Source organism: Coenobita brevimanus, chromosome 20, assembly GCF_032717465.1.
Source record: "Coenobita brevimanus isolate Jiangsu-jjx chromosome 20, ASM3271746v2, whole genome shotgun sequence".
Lineage (NCBI taxonomy): Eukaryota > Metazoa > Arthropoda > Malacostraca > Decapoda > Coenobitidae > Coenobita > Coenobita brevimanus.
Genome location: NC_136973.1, coordinates 14,788,139 through 14,798,360, shown reverse-complemented (window position 1 = coordinate 14,798,360; position 10,222 = coordinate 14,788,139). Strand labels below are relative to the sequence as shown.

The window sequence follows — 10,222 nt, the reverse complement described above, 5'->3', positions numbered from 1 at the left end:
AGGTAAATCATCTAGAAGAACACAATATGATAATAAAATACAGTTTGGTTTCAGAAAAGGAAAATCATGTGTTACTAATCTGTTGAGCTACTATGACAGAGTAACAGACACATTACAGGACAGAGAAGGATGGGTGGACAGTATCTATTTAGATTTCAAGAAAGCATTTGACACAGTACCACACCAAAGACTTTTATGGAACCTGTACCATCAAGGAGGAATTCGAGGCAAACTATATTGTTGGATGCAAGATTTTCTCATAAAAAGAGAAATGAGAACAGTTCTAAGGGGAAATTACTCATCATGGAGAGAAGTGACTAGTGGAGTTCCACAGGGTTCAGTGCTGGCACCAATCATGTTTTTAGTGTATATGATATAGACAGTAACATTGGAAATGAAAGCTATCTAAATATGTTTGCAGATGATGCAAAAATACAAAGGAGAATTACTAACATAGCCTCTTGTAAAGAGCTACAAGAAGAATTAAATAAACTACATGAATGATGTAATACATGGCAAATGGAATTCAGTGTGGACAAATGTCATGTAATCAAGTTTGGTAAAAGTGGAAAAAGACCTGATTGGAATTATAAGTTAGGAAATAAAACCCTACACACATCAAAAAGAGAAGGACCTAGCTGTGATTATCAATAACAGACTATCTCCGGCTGACCACATCAGTGAGAAGGTACGGAACATGTATACACTGCTTGCAAATATGAGAATAGCGTTCACATACATAAATGAAGACATGCTAAGAAAGATAATAACATCGTTCATCAGACCAACCCTGGAGTATACTGTACATCAGTAGTCTGGAGTCCTCATCTCAAAAAACACATAGACAAGATTGAAAAAGTTCAAATGGCCGCTACAAGATAGGTACCAAGCTTAAGGGATCTGAGCTACAAAGAAAAACTAAAAAAAAAAATGAATCTACCAACGCTACAGGAGAGAAGGAAAAGAAGTGACATGATTATGCTATATAAATGCATATCAGGGAAAGAGAAAATAGACATAAATGATTACTTAACCTATGGGGATGCATCAGCAAGAGGACACTGCAAAAAAACTGCGTAAAAAGAAAGCTGATAAGGTGGTGGCGACCATCATCCACTCACTTGATGTAGTGCTGCCTACTTCTTCCTTGGCCTTTATCATTCTTTTTCTGTGCCTGTCCTCCTCTCTTCCTATTTCTCCCATCTTTCCTGTCACTTCTTATTGCTTCTCTTTCCTTTACAGGTGGCTTTCCATTGAGTGACAAGCCAAATGGTTTCCTGTAAGCCAGGAAACCATTTACAACGCTGGGTGGTAACCATATAACCAAATCATACGTGCTCCCTACGTGTCAGCAAGTGGGTTGGTGGAGGGTTAGTGTCCCTCCCCGTAAAACAAATAACTCACAGTCAAATGGCCACCCCTTACGGGATTGTGGCGTCTGGCAATAGATAGATAGATAGATAGATAGATAAAAACGTAAGGAAATTTAGTTTCCCAAATAGAGCAATTGATCAGTGGAATGCACTACCGAATGAAATAGTGAGTGCCAAAACAATTCACATATTTAAGGATATGTACGATAAATATGGTTTAAAACACGGGACAGTACGAGCTTGACTCATTCCTGTAAAGATACAATTAGGTAAGAACACACACACACACACACACACACACACACACACACACACACACACACACACACACACACACACACACACACACACACGCACGCACGCACGCGCGCGGGTGTCGAGCAAAGTATACCACCTGCCTTCGTATCATGAGCGCGAGTGTTTAAAGTTGAAATATCAGGCATCTGAATAAAAGGGTTAACTCTCTAAATAAATCAGTGATTATGCAGGACTTAAGGCTTGTGAGCAGTATTCTTTCAATTGACACGTGCATTATATATATATATATATATATATATATATATATATATATATATATATATATAGATATGTTTGTGTGTGTGTGTGTGTATGTAATTATCATCATCCGTCGAGTGTCCACTGCAGGACCAGCCTATCCCGACTGAACAGGGTAAGATACAGCCTATGTATAACTACCAAGTGGCTTAGACTGTCTGATAGAGATTGTATGTAGGGTGGAAAGCGCTTTTAAGTGTGAATGTAATGTTGGAAGTGACTTTAGATGTGTGTGCAGTCTGTGAACGAAGTGTAATCGGTCCGTGTAAACCGACTGGGTGCAAGCACTTTATAGTATGCGAGACTGGTTCAACCACAGAACCCCTTATGTCCGCCAAAGCAGTACATGGCCCGGTGAACACTCCCAAATTTTAATACCCCGGCGGGGTGCGATCCCTCTTTCTCCCATGTGCGAAAATGCAACCACAGAGGCTCCATATATGTACACACACACACACACACACACAGATATATCTATCTATCTATCTATCTATATCTATCTATCTATCTATCTATCTATATATATATATATCTAGCTATCTATCTATATATATATATATATTTATATATATATTTATATATATCTATCTATCTATCTATCTATATATATATATATTTATGTATATATATATATATATATATATATATATATATATATATATATATATATATATATATATATACATAATCCTAATTAAAAGAAAAGGTTTAGAATGACACGAGTATATACATCTGTTAGTTAATTTACAATGCATTATTGCTATAACTATTAACCAAGTTAATCTGCTGCCAATAAGTGTAATGTGTATTGTAGGATGTGAACGTTTCTCGAATTGCTTGTGGGACATCATTGTATATTTTGGAATACGTGGCTACGATTGTACCTTCAAAGTACATCCGCATCTCAGAGTTATTTGGTGTGCATTGTACGTATGAATAACTTAACATTAAGGATATGTCATGCATTATGTTCGTGAATGACGTGTGTTGCAGGATCCAGAGGGTGGTATCCTGCGTGAGCTGGGCAACTTGGAGGATGTAGGTCGGTTTAAGAGAGTGCCTGGGAAGGACATTATGGCGGCCTTCAACACACTGGTGAGGCGGGGAGACCACGTATTTATATACAGGGATATTCCATACAGGATGATGGCGCTGGACTTCTCAGACACAGGTTGGTTGGGAGTCTTACTTAAAGTGTTGTGAATTGTTCATATGGGAAAATTCTATCCACACATTACAGGTGTGTTTATTGTTGGACCCTCCCAGGGACCAGCCTAGCGGTGTCATCAAGTTGGTTACAGAATTACTGAGGAACTGATTTGAAATTAGCTGTTCAGCCACAGTACAACAGAACCTTCAGGACAGTTAGAGACCTTCATGGGACAGCCCTGGATGAAACCAGTGGTTCCTTAGTTTAAGTCCTTTTGGGTTCCCTTTAGGTGCAAGAGCTTCGTGAGACACGGTCAAACGTTGATACAGAATTGACCAGTACTTATTTTACTCCTATGCATCATTTTGAGTTACCTCTTTCTCGAGGAGTCCGGCAGCAAACAGGACAGGAACTCTCGTTGTACAGATACAATATTTTCAGCCTGACTTCAAACATCTTGAACCATTAAAGGGGGCTGAAGCTGATATACTTTCACAATAAATCAGGTTCATTATGCATTTTTTTTTTTATTCTTCCTCTTCACGCTATTTCAGTTTGTGGGTACACACTAATATTTGGGTGTGCTGTATACATTACCTTTCCTAAAATGTGATAAAATTTTCACTGTAATTATTGTATGTTCTTCCTGATGCGTCGATTTGGTCAACAGGTCGATGTGATTTTTACTTGGCTAGAGAAGTGTTCCTGCCCTCAATGGTCTCAATGGTGGGCCCCAAGGACAGCCCTCTGGTGCCGTCACTCAGCCACAGGTGAACAAACAAGAAAAACCGTAACAAACTTTCCCCTCATTTATCTCACACTATAATTTATTTGTTATAATCGCCTTTCATGTGCGTCATATACTAAATAATTTTGTGCCTTTCAGGTAACTGAGCATGGAAATACAATTAGGGACCTGAATCCAACATCAACTGTTGTGGGTCGAATTCTAGGGGAATATTGAGTCCTAATAAAATTGGCGGTCTATCTTGCTGGCCGTCGGACTCTCGACTTTCATACATTTAACCCAGTATCTGCTTGATTTTCATTTATAGTTGATACAATATTAGCTAATAAAGTGACTCCTTCCTCTATAGAATTTTACTGGCAGCAGAGGCTGGCCTGTACAATTTCTGGTACAAGACTTACACCCCCAACTTGACCTACTGCCTCAGACCACAGACCAAAGTGGCCATAAAGTCTGCACTTGATATTACCAATATATGGGTGAGTAGTATCCAACCCCTTCAGTACAAAGACCTGTTTTATTGATTCATTCTTAATATTTATCGCCCGCCATTAGTAATGCAAGTCGATATAGTTTGTGTTGGCGTGTGTTTATGTGTGTGTATGCATCTGTTGCCAAATTATCTCGAAAAGTTGTGAACGAAGTTTTACTAAATATTCAGGAAAGGGCAAATATATGTAAGTGCAGAAGCCTATCACTTTTGCTGAGGATATAATGAAAGACGACTGAATGCTTGGTGCCATATATTTTTAAATACAGATTGGCTTTTTGTGAAACGCGGTAACTGAATGCCATAGAGTTTTGCGACTTTTCTTCAAATTTGGTTTGTAGGTAACTTGTACAGACATCGGAATAAGTTCGTTTCCTTTTCCATGGACTAAGGCATTTGTAACTCCTGCTCCATGGAGAGCTATCCCCTCCTCCTCCCTTCCTCATAGTCCCACACTCCAACACAACCCCCCCACTTTTCTCTCTGACCCCATAACCCCACACGGTACCCTCCATACTCTCGCTCACAACCAGCTCGGGGTTCTGTACTTCAAGTACCTCTCTAAATACGTGTTGTCTGTCACAACCTTCTTTCTGATCGTCAGTATGGGTTCCATCAGGGACGCTCCACTGGCGATCTTCTCACCTACCTTTCAGACTCCTGGTCATCCTCCTCTCGGGACTTTGGCGAAAGCTTTGACATTGCATTTGACATCTCTAAGGCTTTCGATCGAGTCTGGCATAAATCTTTACTTTCCAAACTGCCCTCTTACGGTTTCTCTCCTTCTATCTGTGCCTTCATCTCTAGCTTCCTTTCTGGTCGTTCTATAGCCGCTGTTGTAGACGGCCATCGTTCTTCTCCTAGATCTATCAAAAGCGGTGTTCCTCAGGGCTCTGTCCTATCACCAACTCTCTTCCTGTTATTCATCAATGACATTCTAAGCTGTACATATAACCCTATCCACTCTTATGCTGATGACTCCACCCTTCACCTTTCCATTCGGTTCCCGCAACGTTCATCTCAGCAGTTACTTCAACAAACAAGGGACGAGGCTATGGCACACCTAATGTCTGACTTGGCTCGTATCTCTGACTGGGGTAGAAATAATCTGGTTGTTTTTAATACATGAAAGACTCAGTTTTTACACCTATCAACCCGAGAAAATCTTCCACAGGTATACCCACTAATGTTTAATAATATTCAGCTTAATCCTGCATCATCCTTGAACATGCTTGGGGTTTCATTTACTCGGGACTTATCTTGGAAAGATCATATTATATCTCTTGTAAAATCTGCTTCCAAGAGATTAGGTGTGCTCCGCCGACTTCGTTCCTTCTTTAACCCAGCACAATTGTTGACTCTATACGGGGGTTTTATCGGCCCCTGTGTGGAGTACAACTCTCATGTGTGGGGAGGCTCCCCACATACAGCTCTTCTCAATAGAGTGGAGTCAAAGGCTTTTCGTCTCATTAACTCTCCACCTCTTACTGACTCCCTTCAACCTCTGTCTCTTCGTCGCACTGTTGCATCTTTATCTATTTTCTACCGCCACTTCAATGGTCACTGCTCCTCTGAACTGTCTGCATGCATTCCTCCACCTCTACGACGGGCGTGTAGCACCCGTCTAGCAGCAAATTTTCATCCCTTTTCTGTCCAACTCTCTAATGCAAGAGTTAACCGTTACTCCCTGTCCTTCATTTATGCAACAGGTCAACTCTGGAACTGTCTTCCTCTGTCTGTATTTCCTGCTTCCTATGATCTCCAGTCTTTCAAACGCAGTGTGTCGAGGGATCTCGAAATGATCGGATCTTGAATTTGGCTCTCTCTTGTATTTTGTTGTTCTCTTGGAAGGAACAACCATTGCGGGCTCGCGGCCTTTGGTTCCTTCTTCCTCGCATTAAAAAAAAATAATAATAAAGGAATATACAGTATATATTATAAACCAAGTTAGGAAAAGGTATACTACACTGTGTGTGTGTGTGTGTGTGTGTGTGTGTCTGAGAGAGAGAGAGAGAGAGAGAGAGAGAGAGAGAGAGAGAGAGAGAGAGAGAGAAAATCCATTGTGATTAAATGCTGCGGTAGTAGACACCTCTTTTACACACACACACACACACACACACACACACAGAAAGAGAGAGAGAAAATCCATTGTGATTAAATGCTGCGGTAGTAGACACCTCTTACACACACACACACACACACACACACACACACACACACACACACACACACACAGAATAAGTCTGCTGTGATTAAATGTTGCGGTAGTAGACACCTCTTTTATACACACACACACACACACACACACACACACACACACAGATGAGTTACAAGGAAAAGTTAGGATCGTAATGACTATGCAGCCCATACCGTGGAGATACTTCTTGTTTGCCTGGGAATGCATATCCAATTCACATTTCTTCTAGTGTAATATCCTGCCGATGAATCCCTTAAACTTCTCTATTGTAGTGTTAACAACGTCCATGTTGAGTCAGTTCCACATGTGGAGCAGTTCTTGCACGTGAAAAAGTTTTCACGTAATTCTGCTGGTAAATTTTTTCATTTACAGCTTCCAACCATGGTTGTGTGCCGAGTCCGTGTTAAGAGTAAGCAACATTTTATGTAATGATTGTAAAACCTCTTCAGATTATTAAAACTTTAATGAGCTGACCTCGTAGTCCACGAGTTTCTACTAAAGAAAGTCCCACAGCTCTCAGGCAAGCCTGATTCCTTAGTCTCCTGAACTCTTTTTAAGTCGACGTATGTCTTTTTCAAGCGATCAGAATTCCACAGCAACTCAGGAAATGGCCGTGTTAAGGAGGTATAGACTGTGAGAACAATCTCTTTATTCCTAGAGAAAGAGAGAGAGAGAGGGAGAGAGAGAGAAAGAGAGAGAGGGGGGGAGAGAGTAAAATGATGTAAAATGGGGAAGAGAAAAACAGGTGGAAAGAAAAGTGAGAAGGAAAGGGAGGTGAAGAAGAGAATACTGCGAGAGAGAGAGAGAGAGAGAGAGAGAGAGAGAGAGAGAGAGAGAGAGAGAGAGAGAGAGAGAGAGGCTTGAAATGGTAAGAACAATCAGGAAAAATACTGATAAAAAAAGGTGAGTGAGAGAAGAAGCTGAAGCAGAGAGGAAGAAAACACGCAGGTGAAAAAGTGGAACAGTGTTACAGGAGTGACCCAGGAATGAGAGCACACACACACACACACACACACACACACACACACACACACACACACACACACACACACACACAGTTTCTGAACATTTGTCGACCTATCTGTCTGTCCCTGTCTGTGTACTGCCTCCTTCCCCCCCCTCTCTCTCTCTCTGGATCCTTTGTCTCATCCCCAATTTCCTTTTCCCTCCTTCCCCTTTCTTTATAGCTATCTGCCCAGTCCCTACCTTCCTCCCTTTCTCCTTTCCTTCGTCCCTCTCTCTCCCCCTGCATCACTCCCTCCTTACCTCACTCATCTTTTCTTTCTCCCTCCCTGTGTCACAACTTTGACTTTTTTCATCTGTCACATGTCTTACCTTTTTTTTTTTCTCCATTATTCTCTCCCTATATCTTCACTTGTACTAAACCCATTTCCTTCACTACTTTTTTCCCTCAGTAATAACTGCATGCTCTTTTTCTCTCTCCTCTCTCCGTCTCTCCCTGTCATCTGAAATCTCTTCTTTCATTCCACTCTTCCCACTGTCTTTCCCTCCCTTCCTCCCTCCCTCTCCCTCCCCTTGTCTTCCCTTCTTAACACCCCCCCCTCCTCTTTCTTGCCCTAAAAATTAACCTATTTTCTTCCCACCCTTAATCTCTACTTTCTCTCCCCAAATTTCTCTAATTTCTCTGTTTCTCTCCCTCCCTTTTTACTTGAACGTCATTCGTTCTACTCAGCCTCAATGATTTCGTCTTATCCTGCTTAGTTCTTTCCCTGCGCCCTTGCCAGAATAACACACTTTCTTCCTCCTCCCTGTTACCTTTGCCTTCTTTTCTAATTTTTCTCATTATCGTTCTCAGTATTCCGTTCCGTAGCTGTCTTTCCCACTTTCTCCTTTTGTTATCCATATTTCTGTGTTTGCTCCATTCCCATTTTCTCTCAGCTGTCTCCTCTTTTGTCTCTACTTCCTTGTCTCCCGGCCTTTCGATTCACATCTCCCTTTTCTCTTTCCTTTTCACACTGCTTGTATCTCATTTCACCTCTCACTGTCTCTTCTTCTCACTCTCTGTCTTTTGTCTTAGCTCTCGTTGTTCTCTCCTTGCCTCCTCCCTTCTTATTTTCTCCGTAACTGTCCTCTCTTTTCTCATATTTCCACTCGCTCCCCCCCCCTATGCCTGTCGCTCTCTGTCTTTTCTCTCTCTCTCTCTCTCTCTCTCTCTCTCTCTCTCTCTCTCTCTCTCTCTCTCTCTCTCTCTCTCTCACACACACACAGTGTAGTAAACCTTTTTCTAACTTGGTTTATAATATATACTGTACTATTCCTTTATTAGTTGTTCGGACTACACGTAATTAGAGAGGTGCTTGAAGTACAGAAACCCCGAGCTGGCTGTGAGCGAGAGTATGGAGGGCACCGTGTGGGTTTACGGGGTCGGATAGAAAAATGAGGGGTTGGGTGGGAGTGTGGGACTATGAGGAAGGGAGGAGGAGGGGATAGCTCTCCATCGAGCTGTGTTACAAACGCCTTAGTCCACGGAAAAGGAAACGAACTTATTCCGACGTCTGTACCTTAGCCAGCATATTTTGGCGGGCGATTAGCATTCAGCCCTCAAATGCCCCTTTCCTCATTACATATTGATTTATTCAACACAGCAACGCCTTCTCTTACTGAAGAGATTAATGAAGGACATATACAACCACTTCATTTCGAGAACTCTTTCTTGTATAAACTTGTTTAACAGAAACTAAAATAACAATAAGAATGACGTTTTGGAAGTGATTAATAGCTGAGTATACGGAAAATAATTCAGAAGTAACTCACAACTCAGTTTAAAGAACTTGAAATAATAAGAATGACCAGTGTAAGAAATATTTAAAATAATCATTTCATTTCAATATGAACAAAAAACTGCATTTTAAAAAGTCACATTAGAATTCAAACAAAATAAACTATAAGTTGAGTCTTGTTTGAACACATCCCTCTGAACTTGTCTGACATGTCGGTATGTCACTGACACAGACGATGTTTTTTTTTTTTTTTTTCCTTTTTCAGTTGTGCTTAGATTAAATGATAATTCACAACTCAGGGAATGACCTGAGGTAATGAAGGTATTAAAAATATGTTCATGCATTTCAGGGAATGCTGGTGGTAGTGGCGGGGGGAGCGGTCACCAGTCTCCTTGTGTTCTGCCTCGAGCTTCTCTGTTTCCGCCTCCATCACCAGCAGGAGTCATGAAGACACACGCGGGAATACCAGCAGATTAATGAACACTGGGGCTTATTACAACTGCACACACGCTATTTAATGATAATCTTTCAGTACCTACACTCCTAGATGAATAGATAATTGTATATTTGCGAGTCTTTTTATTTTCGCAATTTAAGAACTATTACCTATTTACAGTAAGAGTACTGGCATTTAAAACATCCTCTTTCTTAGAAAACCCGCGTATAAAGACCGATCACCATTCCGTTTAACACATATATACAGGTAGTCACATTCCGTTAGGATCATTACAGACTTAACCTTTACCAAACCTCAGCTGAAAATATTTCCGTTCATATAGTGGAGAATTAGGTTACATTCCACCTTTATGGATCTTATCTCTCAAACAACCCATTATAACCCGAAATTTATTTTACACCTAAAGTGCGTTTTCTTTTTTTTTCCAATGTTCAGCCAGTGTAAAATCCGTTTTATCAAAGAAGTTTTTGCTGGGAATTTGTGATCCTGTTTCAGTTTCCTTTGTTTTACG

At 40.8% G+C, this 10,222-nt stretch overlaps 1 protein-coding gene across 1 annotated transcript; it reads left to right on the top strand.

Annotated features, from left to right (window-relative positions):
* The first annotated feature begins 1,855 nt into the window (after positions 1-1,855).
* LOC145391913 (uncharacterized) lies at positions 1,856-9,702 on the top strand. The gene is made up of 5 exons (XM_080266407.1): positions 1,856-1,873; positions 2,922-3,099; positions 3,749-3,848; positions 4,176-4,305; positions 9,604-9,702. The coding sequence occupies exons 1-5, from the start codon at positions 1,856-1,858 to the stop codon at positions 9,700-9,702; spliced, it is 525 nt and encodes a 174-aa protein (XP_080122533.1).
* Positions 9,703-10,222: the final 520 nt, after the last annotated feature.